Source organism: Phallusia mammillata, chromosome 2, assembly GCF_965637545.1.
Source record: "Phallusia mammillata chromosome 2, kaPhaMamm4.hap1.1, whole genome shotgun sequence".
Taxonomy (NCBI): Eukaryota; Metazoa; Chordata; class Ascidiacea; order Phlebobranchia; family Ascidiidae; genus Phallusia; species Phallusia mammillata.
The window spans coordinates 23,538,485-23,557,015 of NC_137253.1; the positions used below are offsets into that span (position 1 = coordinate 23,538,485).

At 42.4% G+C, this 18,531-nt stretch overlaps 2 protein-coding genes across 2 annotated transcripts; one reads left to right on the forward strand and one right to left on the reverse strand.

The window, feature by feature from the left end:
* The first annotated feature begins 137 nt into the window (after positions 1-137).
* On the forward strand, positions 138-5,528 carry LOC145213181 (transforming growth factor beta activator LRRC33-like). The gene is made up of 17 exons (XM_080081411.1): positions 138-370; positions 467-576; positions 928-1,138; positions 1,333-1,523; positions 1,595-1,817; positions 2,063-2,186; positions 2,251-2,349; positions 2,413-2,624; positions 2,688-2,829; positions 2,898-3,087; positions 3,209-3,436; positions 3,500-3,669; positions 3,755-3,931; positions 4,030-4,197; positions 4,282-4,402; positions 4,495-4,664; positions 5,005-5,528. Exons 1-17 carry the CDS (start codon positions 187-189, stop codon positions 5,264-5,266), a joined length of 2,982 nt encoding a protein of 993 aa, XP_079937537.1. The 5' UTR covers positions 138-186; the 3' UTR covers positions 5,267-5,528.
* An 82-nt stretch (positions 5,529-5,610) lies between these two features.
* On the reverse strand, positions 5,611-17,929 carry LOC145213519 (uncharacterized). The gene is made up of 10 exons (XM_080081828.1): positions 17,751-17,929; positions 15,483-15,648; positions 15,081-15,228; positions 14,875-14,974; positions 10,356-10,585; positions 7,933-8,164; positions 7,306-7,565; positions 6,856-7,162; positions 6,389-6,688; positions 5,611-6,230 (listed from the first exon to the last, which is right to left on the reverse strand). Exons 1-10 carry the CDS (start codon positions 17,794-17,796, stop codon positions 6,112-6,114), a joined length of 1,908 nt encoding a protein of 635 aa, XP_079937954.1. The 5' UTR covers positions 17,797-17,929; the 3' UTR covers positions 5,611-6,111.
* Between the last annotated feature and the right edge of the window lie 602 nt (positions 17,930-18,531).

The following is an 18,531-nucleotide window of genomic DNA, read 5'->3' on the forward strand; positions in this document are numbered from 1 at the left end:
GGACGTTTACGCCTCTCCGAAACACGAGTGTTTTGTATGTTGTTATGAGTACAAGACTAGTTGGTTGTTATCGTATGAAAGTCAATTTGAAGTTTAAACAACGCAAGTAATATGATTCATTTGTTGTTCTTTCTCAGATGTAACCTTTTATCACGGGTGACACTTTGACTTGAGTTTTGTGCAGAAATGTTTACTGCAAAAATAGTGTCTGTAATTGTTCTTTCTGTTATCACCGTCCACTGCACCATTGCGTGTCCAAATGGTTGTGAATGTACTGAGGAAGGTACTAGCCTAAAATGCAGAATTCCGTGGGCAAGACATATACCGGTAAAATACTTTCCAGCGAAAACAAAGAAGCTTGATCTTTCAGGTAAGAAACAAAGAATAAAATTGTAGAATTCGCTCTGTGCAAGCTTGTTTTGTTGTCGAGGTAGCCTACTTGATTAAACATCTCCATGTAACACAGATAACAACATCCTCAACATACAGCCAGAGTCGTTATTAGGTCTTCCCAACTTGGAGGAGTTAATTTTGAACGGGAACAAAATATATTTTCTTGAAAATGAGTCGTTCAAGGTTAGTATACAAAATTTAAAATAAAGTCTTTATATAACCGCCGAGATTACAACAGAATCTTCAAATCACATTTAAGGATGTTATGGTTTAAACCAGGGTTCGGCAACCTTTTTTGCACTGCGGACCGGTTTTGAAAGTAAAAATTTATCGCGGACCGGTGTTTAAAAAACTACAGATATTTAGCAATGAAAACGCCTAAATTACTTTATCCTCCCCGGGATACATAGGCAAAATCTTTCATGGCATTTAACCTGAAAAAATTATACGGCCCGGTAACGAACTCCTCGCGGACCGGTACCGGGCCACGGACGGGCGGTTGCCGACCACTGGTTTAAACAACCTGCAATACAGGGCAGTCAAAACCTTCGAAAAGTTTCCCTGGAAGACAACAATATTCATTTCATTGAAGAGGGCGTATTTGAAGATGTAGAACAGCTAAAAGAACTTGAACTGACTAAGAACGAGATTTCAAAGTTTCCGAATCTTTCCATGAATAAAAAACTCAAGACACTATGCTTGGCTTCAAATCAATTGAGCACTATTGAAAGTGGAGGTCTAAGTGGTAAGTGGAGACAACAATGGTTTAATATTGTATTAAAGATACTGGTTAAGTATTACGCATTCTGGTCAGCGTTTTGTTGATGTTATACAAATCATGTACCTTGAAGGGTGGAAAATTTAACACAAAAATATAGCGTGAACTTTTGACAGTCAAGACTTAAAATGTTTTGATAGTTTGGAACTTTGTTTTTCCAGAAAATGTTCTACTTGCAAAGCTTAATTTAAAGCGTAACAAGATACGTGAATTGGATCGAGACGTTTTCCCGGTCAATGTGAGTTCGTACACAAACCTTAACCTAGTTGGAAATTCATTTAAGTTTACTCCTTCAGTGATCAAGGAAATGGTAAATCTGGAAAGCCTTAGTCTGTGTTTCAACCCAATAAAGGTAAGATCGTATGCGTAAAACCTTGACTACATACAAACCTGTACAAATTTCAACCCGAGTCATTTCTAAAGGTGTTTGCTGCTGAAGATTTTGCTAATTTGGTGAATTTAAAGAACCTGTCTATGACTGACGTCGGTCTTGAAGAGTTTCCAGCAAATGTTTTCACTTTAGAGAAGCTTGAACGCTGGTGGATCGGTCACAACAAAGTTACTGGAGCAAGTTTGGCAAACATGCGATATCCGAATTTAGTCGAACTCGACTTAAATAATAATGACATTGGAAGTCTACCCAGAGGTGTCGTATAACGTTACATTCATTTTATATCCAACACTTTGGGCCATTGATATAGATTCTATGGCATTGCTGTAAAAATACAGTCAAACCATTGGAGCATTTTTTTTTCAACAATACGCATGTATTCTAATATGTTGTACATGTTACCGCGAATAGTTGTAATTATACTAGATGACAGTGTTTTTCGCTGTGTTTGTTGAAATGTTGTGTTAAAAATAGTTCTAAAATAAATCTGTTTATCACAGAGTCTTTTAATGGAATACCAAACCTGATTAAGTTAGTTTTAAGTCACTCCAAGATAGAGCGAAACGAGGAAGGAGCTTTTTCGCCACTGACCAAACTGAAAAGCCTTAATCTGTGCGACAACATGTAAGTATACTGCCCTGACCTTGTTTCAGTGCACAATTTTTCACTACAAAAATCTGTTTTCTAGGTTGGAGTACATGCCTGGCCTCACACAAAATGCAGCTTTGGAAAAGCTTTATCTTGACAGAAACTTAATTGGTGGAGATTTGGATTTGGTTATTCCCAGGTAAAACACAAATATATGTGCTTAATTGTTTGTGAATTCTTGACAAATATTTCCATACCACAGTACATTGACAAACCTGAAAGAGCTGCGACTTTCAGACAATGAACTGCGCACATTCAAACCAAAACAACCCATGCTATCAGTGGAATTGTTAGATTTGTCCCACAATCTAATCACGGAGCTTTCTGAAGATCTGAAAACAAACATGAACGGTCTTAAAATATTAAACATATCAAACAATGCCTTCGTTGACCTTGAAAGTGAAGACTTTTCAGGTATTGATGGTCAACGTTGAATTGCATTGTTTATTAAAAAATATCTTTTTGTAATGTATTAAGCTTCATTTCCGTTGCTGGAGACCCTAAATTTGCGTGGAAACAACTTAACTTCAATTCCACAGTTTTCCAACTCCACCAAAATAAGAGAATTGCATCTCTGCCACAATCTGCTGCGAAACATTTCTGCTGATGCGTTGGCAGGGTAATTACCTTTACCATAGAAATCGTATTTTTAATTTACAATATTTATGTTTAAAAAATATTTTTCAGTTTGCCAAGCCTTGAGGTCCTAACAGCAAACGGAAATCAAATAAAGGAAGTTCAAGCGGATGCCTTCCAACAAAACATCCACTTAAAACGCATATTACTAAACAAAAACAAGATAAGAATAATTTCAACAGATGCTTTCGCAAACCTGCCAGAACTCAAGGAATTGTGGTTGTTGTTCAATAGTTTAAATGTAAGCAATATTATTAAAATATCATAGTAAACCGCTTACATGAACCAAAATAAATAGGCATGTCTATTAGCCACCTGGCTACACCAATGACAGGGAACTTTATGGGTTTTTCTTGTCACAGACCCCTCCAAACATAAAAGAAAACCACGAATTGGAAGTAATCGGACTTTGCAACAACCCGATTGGTAATTTACCAAAACATGCCTTTGCCGGACCAAAAGGACTTGAAGTGGTTTTGCTGCGCAGTTTGGGTATAACCGAATTACCAGCTGACGTATTTGGTTCGACGCATCGATTAAGAGTACTTAACCTTGCTTTGGAAAATTCCCTAACAAGCATCCCTGCAGTTGTAAGCAAAGCGAATAATTCATTTGGTTCAATTATTGTTTTAACCGTGGTACTGACATACTAGATTCGAAACATGCCTCAACTGCGTGTCTTGAAACTAAACGGAAACCCGATATGCAACGCTTTTTCCACGGACTTTAATGGATTGAAAAATCTGCGTGAAATTCGACTCAACGACATGAAGCTGGAAAAGTTTGATGTCACTGCATTGTTTCCTCGGCTTCCTGCGCTTCGGTACAAAGCTATTGGTTACTTAGTGACAATGTTGAGCAATTAAACATACCAAGAAACATTTATTCCTTATTTGATGTTGTTCCAGCACTCTGTATCTTGCTGGAAACCCTTGGCTGTGTGACTGCGAAATGCAGTGGTACAGTTTAGGCATAGATGGCGCCAGAGCGCGTATCGAAACTAAAGACCGCGAGGCAATTGTTTGTGCAAATCCAAAACGGTTGGAGGGAAAGCGGTTCGACTTTCTGCGACTTGGGGATTTTCGGTAGATCAAGTATTTTATTCTTTTTTGTGACAACTTATGCGTACTATAACACTTCTATTCACTTGAATTGTGAACATAATGTATTCAACTATATTTAGACACTGTTTATCAGCAAAAGTAAGCGAAGTGGAATCGACCAGTGCGATCATATCCCTGCCCGTTATTGCTTCCTACGCTGTAGATTACAAAGAAACTTTCCATTCTATCAGTTACGTTCCCAGCAGCGGCGGTTCAGTGAAAGTCTTACAAATTGGAAAACATGCACAGTATGTTTTTGTCCAAATGTTGTTGCAATAGCAATGTGTGTGTTCCTGTTTGTTGAGCAAATTATAGTATTTTTTTGTGTTTAGTGAAGCACATCTACACGGCCTTTCACCAGACACTGAATATTTTGTTTGCACTTCCATCATGACTGTAGAAATCGGTCACAACAACAGCGAGGTGCATTCGGGGCGGGAAAGTTGTTTCAAGGTATACGATAATGTCAGCTTCTTTATTACGCTGATCTTAGTGTGAAATTAACCTTTTTCGTTTGAATATTGTTGAATAATCTCAAATTTTAGTTTGAAACAATTACACAAACAAAAACACCAGAAGAAAAAAGTAAAGGCGATGTTGGTTTGTTTGGTGCAACTATTCATCAAGATCTTCTTATACTTTACATCGTTCTTGGGGCGGCAGTCGGCTTTGTGATGTTTAGCACTCTCGTCGCTTTGGTCGTCTGGTGTCGCCGGTAAGCTATATGACTAAAACCATACATTTCGAATGTTTAAAGCAATTCTGTACCTCGTCCGCGTCGAATATTTTATGAAATAGTAAAATAAATGCTGATCTAAGAAGACGCTTAGCTAATGTTTTTTGACGAAACAAATTTTTATTGAGTTGCTAGCCAATTTTTAGAACTCTCTGTAGTGCTGACTCTTTTCACGATAAAGATGACTGTATAAATTTTCCTTGCAAACTGCTCACAATGACTGCACATAAGAGTGATTTTTACGTTTTACTGTTTACCCGGAACTTTTTTACCCAAGCCGATAAAAAGCCATTCATTTTTCAACCATTACAACATACAGTTCGAGAACGGAGCTACGCGAGCATTTTGCAAATCTCAGCGAAATAAGTGATGGACCACATGAGCGGTCAAACGGAGAATTTGGAGCCCAATCAACACCTAAAAAGCCAGATAACGTCGACTTTGACTCTAGTCTTGTTGGGGCTTCAAGCGATGCGAATGGAAGACCAATGATGATGCAGCGACGGTCCAACGCTGGTCACGTGAATGAAGCTTGTGATGTCATGACTGAAGTACCAAAAACTGCCCGTACAAAATTATAAGAATCTCGGTTTTTGTTTCATGCGAAATATTTCTCATTTCTAAAGTTTGACCGTTTACAAACGTCATGTGATTGCCAGCACAGTTAGGCTACAGCTGCAACATGTCACTGCCGAAGCAAATGTGTGTAGTTTTAAAGTGTAGATGTACTCTGCACTGTATATATATATATATGAACTGTATGATACTTTTTACATTATGTTGTAATATGTGTAGCGCCGTTTAGACTGCTGTATCATACACTATTCGGCTTTTTGTTTTCATTTTCTGCCTTTCTTGTAGTTTATATTAAAGTGTAAACTAAAAACAACTGCCGTCGAAGGCTGTCTTTGTTCGTAAAAGCATGTGATTTAGCAAATTAACTTTATTGCCAACTGTACAAAACACACAACAACGATCAACTAACAGCACACGTTATACCTACACGATAATTCGCATCTTAGTACGTTGGTGAGGACAGCAGAGGCAACACAAAAATCGTAAATAAATAGGAAGTCACTGAGTCGGGCGTCGGCGGTTTCAAAGTGTTAGAAATTTTTTTCTCCGACACAAAAACAAATACGACATCGGTTGTGAACGACGCGGTATAACACGGGTTTGGCAGGAAGGCGCAAAAACAACTAAATGATATCTTGGAATTCAGCAGCAAACGATTCGGCAGTTTGGCGCAACAGGTGAAATAGGGCAAGACAATAATACGACAAAAAAACCCATAGTCATTTGATAAGAATTGTCAGTTTGTCAAATCATCATCCCAGTCACGGCTCTCGATGGATCGAAAACCCTCCTTGTTAAGTCGTTTGGCGGCAAACGGATTCATTGATTTAGGCCACGAGCTCGCGCCATATTAATAAGCGTGTTGAACGCTCGGCACTCCGCCAACAGGGAGCAGACCTAGCGCTGTGCTATGCTCTCTTGATTTCATTCGCAAGGCGGCAATGTCGGCGTTCCCATAATCGTTTGAGTCTGCAAAAAAACAACCACAAATTAGTCAGTGAAAGCCAGTTTCCAGGCATTTGTAAGCGGATCCGAAGAAAAACTCGAAGCTTTGAATCCACTAAATTCAAAATGGCGGACCTTAGCTTTTCTTTAAGTTTCTGCAACAAACACAACAAAATACTTACTTGGGCCATATGGGGAGTATTGACAAGCTGTGTATGGATTCTGGCTAGATGAGACCGCTGTTGCGTGTCCGGATTCGGATGAAAACCCTGGTGCTACTCCGTAATTGGATTCTGTTGACGATGATACGGACGGGCGTTGGGTTTGTGAAGCGAAGGCTGATGTGGAATGATCTGCTGAAGTTTGTCGAACCGAGAGAGCCTGCTGTTGCTGCTGTTGCCCAGATGAATTGATCCCGAGCAGTTTCGGCGATCGTGAGGTGTTTGGCATTGAATTAAAACCCCGTGCTGGGATTTCCACTCCTATCGATTTAAAATATACCAATGTCATTTATCGGTTTGCGTGCAAATTGTGATGACCATAATACGTTATCTAGACATTACTTACAGCAGATAACACTGGGTTTTTACCATATATTTTCGATTGAATGAAATAACTTGACACAGTTTTGTAAGTTGTTCTATCGTACCTGATGTGAGGTGTGTTTCCGTATTGGAGGAAGGCGAAGATGAAGAATGATTTCGATCATGTTGTCGTCCACTTGAATTCTCATAGCAATTCTGGGCGTGTGAATGTTGTCCTCTGCTCGCGTGGTGTTGGTTCAAGCCGGTTGACGGGGCATAATGCGCGTGCGAGCGGTGACCAGCAGCGTGGGCTGGATTCTCGGACGGGGAAAGTCCTTCGACAGGCGATTTTGAGGACACTTGTTGATCAGCCCTGCTCGAACTGCTGGTTGATAGGTAGCTGGTTGATGAGGTTGGGCAAAAACCGAAGATCTGAAAAAATGTCACGTTTAAGCTTTCCAGTAGTTACGTTCATGACAACAACCGCGTTGGTTGAAAAATATTTTATAAACAGCCTCCGAGCAAGAATATTTTACACCATATAGACTGAACAGAATATTTGAATAAGAACTTACCATTCCTCCACTTGGAGGAGATGCTGGATGATGGTAGGAATGAATGGAGTAAGCATCACCAAACGCACTGGCAGCCGCAGCAGAAGGATACTGGCTGTAACGGGCTGCGGCAGCAGCGGCGGCGGCGGAAGCTCCCATCAGTCCGTAAGCTGCAGCAGCACTTTGATTTAGCGGATCACTTGTGTCATAACGCATTGCCTGGTGTGGATGTGTCATTGTGGGTGAAAGTACGGGAGGGTGAGTACGGTGATGAGGTTGTTCTGCAAGTCCAAAAGTGTAACGTTGTGATACTAAACCCAACCACACTGAACAGTATTATTTTATCATGCGAATTCAGATTACCGTTTAGTGTTTAAGTTTTAACATAACTCGGCGATGTTGCAAATCACTTTTACAGATAATTTTTCGCGGCGTTTCATTAACAACTAAAACGGGCAAAAATGCTTATCACCAATCAGGAACCGCATTATGATTCCACAAAAAACATTGCGCGTTGTCAGAAAAAACTCCAAAAAAATCAATAGGGCACAGTACAACTGATGAGTCAGTATACTGTAAATAAATCACTGTTTATTTTTACTTTTAATAAAGTTCGTCATGCCAACGTATTCTATTCTCTTAACTTACCGTGTGTTGAGTTTGCAAAGGTGTCGTGCATTGTCTGTGATGGATGGGAACCCGGACTCTGCAGCATATAGTTGTGTGCACCGGGCCCTGTACCCATGCCAACTGCGGCAGGCATCGTATGTGTGTAGGCGAGATGGGAAGGAATGTGGTGGGGATGGTGAGAGGAGATGCCGTGTAACTGCTGAGCAGCCATTTGCTTTCGCCAGCGAGCCCGTCGGTTGCTGAACCAAACCTGAAAGACAATCGATGTTATTGACAAAGTATTAATCACAGAAGCTCCATTGAGCGGAGTGCGCTTATCGCAACGGGCCAGTCACAACTTCGAAGTTCGCCCCGACGTGATGAAAATTTTCATTTTCCGACCGCGCGTGATTATGAGCGAACCAAATAGCGTGAACACCTGTTTTCAAACAAATCGGCACGTCAAGAGAAGACCGGTGACATTTTCAAGACGCTATCGCGCGATTTTGACCCTTATTGCTCTGCTGTTCTTGACAGAAGACGGACGACATCCGAAACACCTGTCCACCGCCGGACAATCATCGCCCAAACGAGGATGGTAAGACTATACACCCGACGGCATTTCAATCCATGTTTGGTCATATCATTCCAAACAAAAAAGTGTAGTATATCCAATGACGGCGGCAACCTTGTAAGTGCTTAATAGGGGTTAACGCAACAGGTATGTGGATTGTGGAATGCTGGTAGTCACTGGTCAAGCCGGCACTAATGTGCGATAACTGCGTCGAATGGAGAGTTGGGCGGAAAATTGAGCTGGCTTATCGGGGAAACCAAAACATGACAAATGACCCCGCGCTGGACAAAATGGGCACGCGGCAAAAGGTGCGAGGTGGAACTCTCACAATGGGCGTCAGTGTCGCACGAGGAAGTGTCAGGTCCGTCAAAAATCGCTTGCCGATCGTAATCGCACTCGTAAGCTTGCCGCAGTGCATTAAGGAGAAACCTGGGACCTCCGAAAACGTTCAGTACTGTTTGTTGCCAAAACGTGATTGGAAACCGTCGCGCGGCGCAGTAATCAACACGGCCCAGGTGTAATTAGCCTCTGAAAACGTGTTGTTACTGCAAATCGACAGTAAATCAGCTCATTAATCACTGCCCCATTATCATATTTTCAGCGACATGGCGGATGCGTTTTGCAATGGAGCGCGTTGCGGCCACAACAAAGTTGCTTGTTGCATCGACAAACATCTGCAATTACTTAGGTCGGTGACATTGTGAGAAACACAAATCAGGCACTTTGGGATTCGGTTTTGTTTGCTGCTTGCAACCCCTCAATTGGAAACATTCCGTTTACTTAAGCAGCGAATTCGGTGCATCATCAAAGCAACGTCAACACACGGCGACCACCTAACGAGACAGGTAACCATTTGTTGTTCAACTTGTCTAAGATAATGCACGCAGAAATTGCTCTTGGGGTTATTACAAGATTTAGGCCCCCTGCCAGGAGACGGATTAACTGGAGACCGCAAGATCGTGTCTTTTAAGTTAAACGCCGACTGATGGCGCACAAACGCCAGTCGACTGTCAGCGGGTACACGCGTTTGTGCTGCGAAGCAAATGTCATCAGTTCACACCACGGGCGAAGTGGAAAACAGCTTTAGTCTGGTACATTGTGACGCATGTGCCGCGGTTTAATCCAGTGATAACATAACTTGTCTATGACCCAATAAGCGCTAGTTTGGTAAACTAAAAGCAGCTGCTCGCAAAACCGCAGGAATCTTAGTGAGCTGGACTCTGTTGGTCGGATCTCGTTCCAGGCGCTGTCCATTACTTAAGGTGCGAAAAACACGAACATGATTGCCTAAACACGGCGGGTAGAACGATAGACAACGAGCTATTTTGGCCTGAGGCACTCGTATTCTCCTTATACTGGTCAAAGCATGCGGCGCTCGTCTGATTTCGGGCAAAACGACCAAGATTGGCGTGCATGAGGCGGAGAGAAGCGGCAGCAGGCCAAAGTGGGCGGTTTATTTATTGTTATTACGGCGGACATTATCCACGTTGGTCGACGCTTACGAAGACAGATCAGGTGCGAGCAAATAATGAAACACAAAACCGGACCTGAGGCACGAGCGATCACTACAATGCGATTCACGCCTTGGATCACAATGAAAGATCCTTGTCTCCTATAATCGGTGATCTGCGTTTTTTGACCGAAAAAGGTGCGTATTCGCACTTGGACCACAATTTGGCTTTTGTGTAACGTGTAACTTTAAGTGGCCCCCACGAGCGCTATAAACGGAATCCGAGGTGGTGCGAAAGTGGCGACGGCCATCGTCCAAAATCATGAACACTAACACATGCACAAGTTATATTTATTGACTTCTCATCGACTTAGTCGCATTAATCTGTTGCTTGTTGCCAGCGTACACAGGGTTAGCGGAAGAGAAAGGGCGACCGACCTGAACTCGAGCCTCGGTGAGTCTTGTGCGCTGGGCCAGCTCCTCACGGGTGTAAATATCCGGATAATGAGTGCGCTCAAAACATCGCTCCAGCTCATCCAGTTGTTCAGCGCTAAAGGTCGTTCGGCTTCTTCTCTGCTTTCGTTTTAGCGGCAGGTCTGGTTCCGATTCGCTGTCGCTGCCTTCGCCATCGTTGTGTTCACCTCCCGACGATCCGGAGCGATTCGCGGCTGCAAGATTGGAGACAAGGGGATGAGTCAGTGGTGGGTAAACAACGAACAACGCGCTACATCTATATCAGCTGTAGTTTTTGGCTGGATCACCTGAGCGTGTATCGAAAACAAACGGGGCTGTAGCGTGCGCAGGGGGGTCAACATATACGTCGTGCCACTGATCACATCATAGTGCAACAAACAAACGCGCTTTAAACTTCTTAGATGCTCAAGATAATTTCATTGCCCTGGGCCAGCTACGAGAAGGGCCACATCCGCGCGGTGCAATGGCGCCCCATAAATACCACGCAAGAGCTTGCTTTGGGAGATTTGACTCCCATGCAAAGGTTGAGGTTTGTTAATAATTTAGGCGTCAACGCCTGGGCAATCGCCTGTACGATGGCCGCCGGTCAAAGCATGTTAGTCAAATTGTAAGAGCATTGACTGGTATTAGTTTTGAAGCATAGAACCTACAAACATGCACAAACTTATGGGTACTCACAATTAACAAAAAAACATTTGTGACTTGTTCATCGCCTGCTATCGACCCCTAAGATGGAACGAAGGGTCGAACGTACATTAACACTGAACTTGCGCACTTTATCTGATGAAGGAAACGACAGGTTCCAGGCGAGCAAGAGTTCTTGCGGGTTTCTCACCTTTACCGCAACCCAGCTACGAAAGAGCGCTGTGAGATGCCAGAAAACATTCATGCGTATAAAGGCGAGACCCGACGAACGGTGGCATGATTAATTGATAAAGTCTTTGCGTAAGTTTAAGCTCATGGAGCGCACCTTTACTGTCGTTACCGTTACCTGCAACATGCTCTTAAAGAACAAATTTTTGCTTATGTGTGAAAACAAAACCTATATCGCAAGATAGTTTTGAGATTGTTCTTTACTTCTGTGTCACCCAATGTCACTTCAAAGGCAACAGCGGGTCTTATCGAATATGAATCGCGCCAACTGTCATGTTATCAAAGTTAAGCTTGTTGTCAACCCGCTAATGAGGAACAGAGCAAATCCCTTTTTGGATGTCGGGAGCTCTTAACCACAGGCGATAAAATCAAATAGACTTTTCATTCAATTAAAATGCTAGATCGGGCGATTACAGGATCCTGTCGCATGTTTCTCACCGTTCGACATTTTTTGCACCGCATAATTCCGGTCAAAACCATTCCAATGACAGTAAATCATTGCTAAGAAGGAATCTTTCCATTGGTTAAATAGCGAGACTATACTTTGCGGTCGATATCAAATCAAAACTCGCTTGTTAAACCACAGTGTAGACGGCGATTCCTGGCGATAACAGGTTCTTATGTATTGGAAAGCGTTTGGTTCCCTTTGAAGGCCCAACGACATACAAGTGCACCCATCGAGTCCACCTGCTGCCGATTACCGAGTTTGGGATTTGCGAAAAAGTTAGCAAAGCCGATTTAGCTGACTAAAAGCCGGATTTGTGTGTGGGACGTCCCGGTGTGCTCGTTGTTGTCAACTTCTGTAGTGATGTTTCAACGCTTATGAATGTGTTTGGCCTGTGTTTTGAACCTCCACTCATTGTGCGACTATTTCTGGAATCTACCACCGGGTTTACCACACGATGATGTGCTTCTCACAATCTATAGTCGCGCAGTTAAGCGAGTAACCAAGCTTCAAATGCTATTTTCAATTAGATTTTATCTTTCCGTAAATGTAAGCACCTAATTTATTTCTGCATTGCATATTTTAACCAAAGACACTTACGCTGAAAGAAACAAAGAATTGATCAGATAACGATCAATGTTAATTGGTAACCCTTTTAAGTATTGTTTTTCGGTCGAAATGTCCAATCGCCATCATCGCTTGGGAAAAGTTAGAAACGATAAAACGACTTTTTCACGGTTAGTTCTGGTTTGATTGTCAGCAGTGGCGGTGCTTCTTTCAGCGCAATTATCAATTTTCTACTTGCTGACCGAGGCGTGTGAACCGCAGTGCGCAAGGGGCAGGGTCGATTTAATAGCGTTTCACACCTGGGCGGCGCGAACAAAATGGCGAGGCGAGCGCGTGCCTCGGGGCCCTACGCGTTCCGCTATGTTTCGCGCACCTGTGGCAGCGGCTTTAGATTGCTTGTGAAAAGGCGCCACATTCTGCCATTTCCGATTTTCGATTGCAGTCGACAGGAGCTTTGCTTTCAACTTCGTTCCGGTCGCGAGGCAAATCCTATGAAATGCGGAAAGGGCGATCCGGTTCCGCCGAACACGATCTAATCTGATCACTACACAAGTATTTTTCCGTGCGCGGTTGCAATGGAAAAAACAAACTTGTTTGATTTACATCTGTTTTAAAAATTTTAACACTCCCTTTTCAAACCGTATTTTTTTCTTAATCATTGAATCCGCATGCAAAAACATTACGCTGGCAAATAATATTTACGCCAACGTCGGTTTGCAGTTGATTTATTAAACCGCGTGCGGTTCGGGGCAGGCTTTAAGTCTGTCAAGCAGACGCGGTAATCGCATATTGACTCCACAGTTCACGCGTAATCAAGGCACATTAGCGTCGGGGAAGGAGCGTCCCAACAAACACGGCACCTCGCAGCGGGAGTCGCCGGCACCCAGGCCTTCCGTATTTGCCCAAGCTAATGGTGGAACAGTACTGACACGCATCCGCGGGACGGCTGGACGCAAAGTGCGCCTTGGCATGGTGTGCTGGCAGAAGGGGCGGAACAGTGGCGGAAAATTGGCGGTGAAAATACAACTGTCTCAACTGCCTCCATATGTCACGACAACGGGAACCGGGGCCGGTTGAACTTCGATTACTCATCACGTATTTTATTTTGGATTTGGAATAAATGCATTTTATAATACGTTTGCGTTGGTTAGTTGGGGTTTTTGGACAATAGCCTATTGCAGTCACACTTGGAAAGTTGCGAAACAAGATGAAAATGTGATGCTTGTCTCTATTGCCTGGCATTGTTTTGGTTGAAGCCAACTGTACACAAGCTAACTATGTAATTGAAGAATTTGGCAGACGCGAGCACTTTTTTGGAAAGAGGAAATGTTTTTTTTTTCTAAATTGACATGAAACACACTATTGTATAGCAAGTTTAATCATGCAAACTGACCACTCGTAGGGGGAAGAAAATCGCACTAAATATTGCCGTTGTTTGCTTGATTTTGCACGAATTTGCGGTTGTAGTGCGGTAAATTGGCATGCCTTCCCATAAAAAGCACTTACTTTTATTCTGTTATTTTACTCTCGTTTTGGAAGTTAACATTGTATGGAGAAGGTTTTCATTTACTGCTAAATTTGCACTGGGAAAATATATCTCGGTGGTGCAACAGACAACGCAGAATATAACTATCAAATGTTATACAAGAGGGTCTGGTTCTGTGGCAATGGGCCGCAAAGTTACGCTGGAAAAGGCCAAACCAATCTAATGTTTGTTTTTGGTCTATGTATTTTTAGGGAGAGAAAGCCTCTGCATCACGACCTTGTGCTATGTCGCAGCAGGTGACACAATCTGCTCTCTGACCTTTCAACTCGAGCGCGCAGGGGATCATTACACAAAACCCGTGCGAGTCAATTCACATTGGCCTAACTCGCAGCAAAGCTCATACAGAGCGGGTTCTTGGCAAGGCTGGCTTATTGCGCAGCGCACAGTGCCGCAAATCCTTGTCGGGAGTCATTACGCGTCGCACAAAGGAAGCCTGCGGGTTCATTATCGCCGCGCTGATGCTTTCATGGGTCGGCGGGACGTCGAATGTCATCTCTGCGCGAGGCCGTGTCTTAATAACGCCGGACAAAAGTTTTGCCATTACGAGCGCCGAGCAATATTCGGGTGCGATGCGGCTTTGGAACTCAGTAAGCGCCTTTGCTGGCTGCCCGAGATTTGTCGCGTAGCCAATTAATATGTTGCTGTCACTCAAAAACAACAAAACCCCAACCGAAGACCGTCGTACAAATCGCGCCTGGTCCAACTCTTGATACAATTCCAATGTTTAATATTAAACTGCAAGGGGCGATGACCCCCGGTCCGGGGAGCGACCAGAGATATGACAGTTCGCGGGGCCTTCTCTTGCACTTGGCGCGGCGGCGCACTTCGGCGCTTGACAGCGATTGGCAAAACACGAGAATAATATTAATTATTAAAGGTACAGAACGCGGCCCAGAGGATAGATCCAGCAAGCTTAATCAACTCGCAGTGTGCGACGAGCGACGCCTGAACCAACCGAACCCCTTGGCATATTAACATGGCATCAACGCAGACCATCGTTGATGGGAAGGTAATTAGAAAACAGGAGAAGCGTTTTTCTTCACAGTCGTCACCTGATAACTCAGCCTCGGTATCCACGTCGCATCCCTTGGCGCGCAATGTCCGACTGATTGAGCTGACGGAAGGCACGGTGTTGCGTTCACATATTCCGTCCTGCACAAGGGAAATACACAAGCGTGGTTAAATCTCAAATCTCGTTGGAGAAAAAACTCCCCTGTGCCAAGACAATTCACAGGGGTAGGTTTGTCATGCGTCTTACCTTAATAAGGCGCTCCCGGATTTCCCAGCTAAAGATACCAGGATTTTCATTCTTGTATTCCTCAATCTTGTTCTCGACATCAAGCGAAGCCACTTTCGGTTTGCTTCCGCCAATCGCTCCTGGTTTGATTGAACCTGTCTCCTGGTATCTGCACGTCAGTTCAAATAAATCGGTAATCAAGAGATGAGTAAAGACAAGCACAAAGCGTCTTGGTTAATTTACCGAACATACCGAGGACAATTTTACCATTGTGTTTGATTTTATGTGTTTTTTAAAAGAGACACAGGTGGTAGTAAAAAATGTAAGAACAAAAGCAAAATTATATCAACATTTTTTGGTTCTACTTGAAGCCGAACTGTTTATTTCAGTCAAAAATGATTTCAACACGTTACGGTATTGTACCTGCAAAGTATCTTGCTTACGCATCCGTGTGAAACTCTCAACTGTCGGCTGATGACGCAAGGTCGTACTCCGTGTGCGGCCATCTCGACGATCTTGTGTCTTATGTGATTGGGAAGTGGCCTGCCGTTAATAAACATTCCTCCCAACTGGTTTACTCTCCCTTGACCTGTTAAAAACACGTATGCCATGTTACATTACATACTTTTCCAGGCAAAACCAGAACGACATATGGATCAAGGTTTTTTAGTATCAAGATTATGTCAGCATAAAGTACTTGAATTTATGAAATCGTACTTGCGATACTAAGATACGACTATTCTCAAATGTATATTTTCCTCACTTTGGGCGATTTTTTTATCTCAAATTAAATTTTCAGAGGTGGTGCAAGCGTGCAACCGTGGGCCATCGGTCATTGTATCAGACGGCCATTACTCATACGTGGGGGCGGTGAAAGTTTTCGCGCGTGTGTTTGTGGCCGCAGTTGTTCTCGTTGACAAATACAAGTAAACACAGGTGAAGCGGTCATCATTCCTGACGCCGTGCGTCACTGCCATTCCCCAACACTGCATGACCATCACTGACCGATCGGGCCCCGGCAGTGTTTACAAGACCGGAAGAGTTCTTGCTTTGCCACCTGTCAAAGCTGTCAACCACGTCGAAAGCCAGTGAACGGCGAAGGTGCTACGAAAACCAGCGCGATCGTCAGATTATTAATAATCCGCGCGAGGGACAACAAACGCCTGAGAAGGTGAGAAGCGGATTACCGCTGGTCGCAACATTGAAACTCTTACTCATGTTGATGTTTTTTACGCCAATTAACAGTGTAAAGATAGTGGTCAAATTTTAGGATATGTAAGCCGCGACAGGTGGTGCATTAATTCTCATTGACGCTTTTTGTGAAGTGAATAGTTGCGGGATCCATCTTGAAATCACGCTCAGTTAACACACACATAAATCTGGGAGAATTACGCGAATATGGTGTGAAAAATTTAGAACATAAGGTTTTGTGTGACCATATCTTACATTAAAGGCTATTGAATTTCCCACGCATGATACCCGATGCACCAGAGTGTGAAAAGCCAAGGTCAGGGCTGTTTCCATACAATTTCTCACTGCCCATACAAACTGCGCACCCGCCCTGTCTGGAGGTAATGCTTTGTGTCCTATCGCTTTATGACAAAGCAGCCGGCAATTACATACACGCGGCGGTCGCATCGTTGGTTGACGGCAATAAAACATATTTAATCGATGTTTAATGACCTTAGCCTGGTCATTCCAAGATTCGCACTGCCGTAAGAGACAATGCCCGGCAGTTATGTGGCTGGCCCCTCTCGTGGGAAAGACATTAAGGGCTATGCCGGTCCACAACCCAAAGCGGTATTTGCTAGACAAGGTCTGGAACCGTATCGTCTAGAACCCTTGGAGCAAGTTTCACTTCCTTTCAGCTTTTAGGTTTGAATAATATGAGCTATAACTCTTAATATTTAATATTTTTGCCGTACAAACTGGAGTTAATTCGTTAATTCGGACAGCACTGAGCCAAAAGAGTAAAGAAACACGTATTTGATATCAAACACATTTCCTTTGCAAAGATTAAGATGGAATAAACATTATTTGACAAATATTTAGATAACATTAGTTTTCCGTAGTAATTTCAGGCTTGGTGTGTTTTAGCCCCTAATTTAAAACGGCGTTAGCCATGTTGCGTTCGAAACCGATGTTCCAAAGTGATAAAATCAGCGAATCCACATCAACGTGACTACAGAATCGGTGCGATAAAATTTACGAGGTAAATACTCGTTGCCGTGCAAATTTCACAAAACCTCAGACACCAAATGTAATTTTATTTCAAACCTAAATGCAATTTTATTTTAACCCTAAGTGTAATTTTATTTTCAATAATATTTTATTGCTTAAAATGCATTCTAAAGAGTTATAAATATAATATATTTATTTTTTTGCCAAAAACTGCATTCGCAGAAGTTAAAAATAAAATATGTTTTGCTGATAACAAAGCGGTGCGATTAGAAGTTTTTAATCCCAGGTAATCCTTTCCCGCCGATACGACGAATAAAACAAGATAGGAAGCATACACAGTACCTGCAGAGACCGCAAATGGATTACTTCACATCAATAATGTATTGCTTCCATATCAACCATTTTAAACGGAGAAAACACATAAAACTGATCAATTTAGGCACAGACAGATCATTGAACTTAATGTAATTTACACTTAAAATTTACAACAATAACAAAAATAGATTTTACCTTCAAGGGGAAACGTTGGTCTGAAGTTAGCACCTGGATGCATCATTTTTCAAAATACCAATAACTTTTCAATTTCTAAATGCAACTTTTCCAGAAAAATAACAGGTGTAAATAAAGTGTAACTCAGAAAGCTTTGTTTTTAACAACTGCAAATATTTATCTGAAAAAGCATCATGAATTTGTAAGTTGTTGTCAAACAAATGTCATATTTAAAACAAATATGACGTTAAAACAAATTTAAAAATGACATTTTATTAAAAAGCTTCATGCACAAAGAACTATGAAACAATCAACACAAAGTAGTAGAGGTTAATTTATTTAAACAGTCAAAACCTCGAATAACAGGATTTTGACACTTATTGTGTAAATGTTTGGTAAAAAATAAAACAATAAAAGTAAACGTTAATGCCAGAATTGATTCAATATTGAGTAAAATCGGTGACATCTATGTGTTTCTTCACTTAAGTTAAAGTTAAATGTAAGTGCGACCAGTCGATATATTCCTGTCAGTCGCTGACGCAGGTCGTAAACCCGTCGCGTGTAAAATGGCGGACATGCCCAAAATCAGCATGCGGTTAATGTGGTCAACACGAAACGGAAAACGCTAACTTGCCTGAGCAATAAACTTTAAGTTGCAGAAGGCAAATACGAACAACGCAATTTTATATCTCACAATACACGCAAGGGGAATAACAAACAAATCGGATTTTTTATGATTTTCTCAAGTGCTGTTAACTATTGTTTCAGGAGTATAACTCGCAGGCGAAGAAATAAATACTTG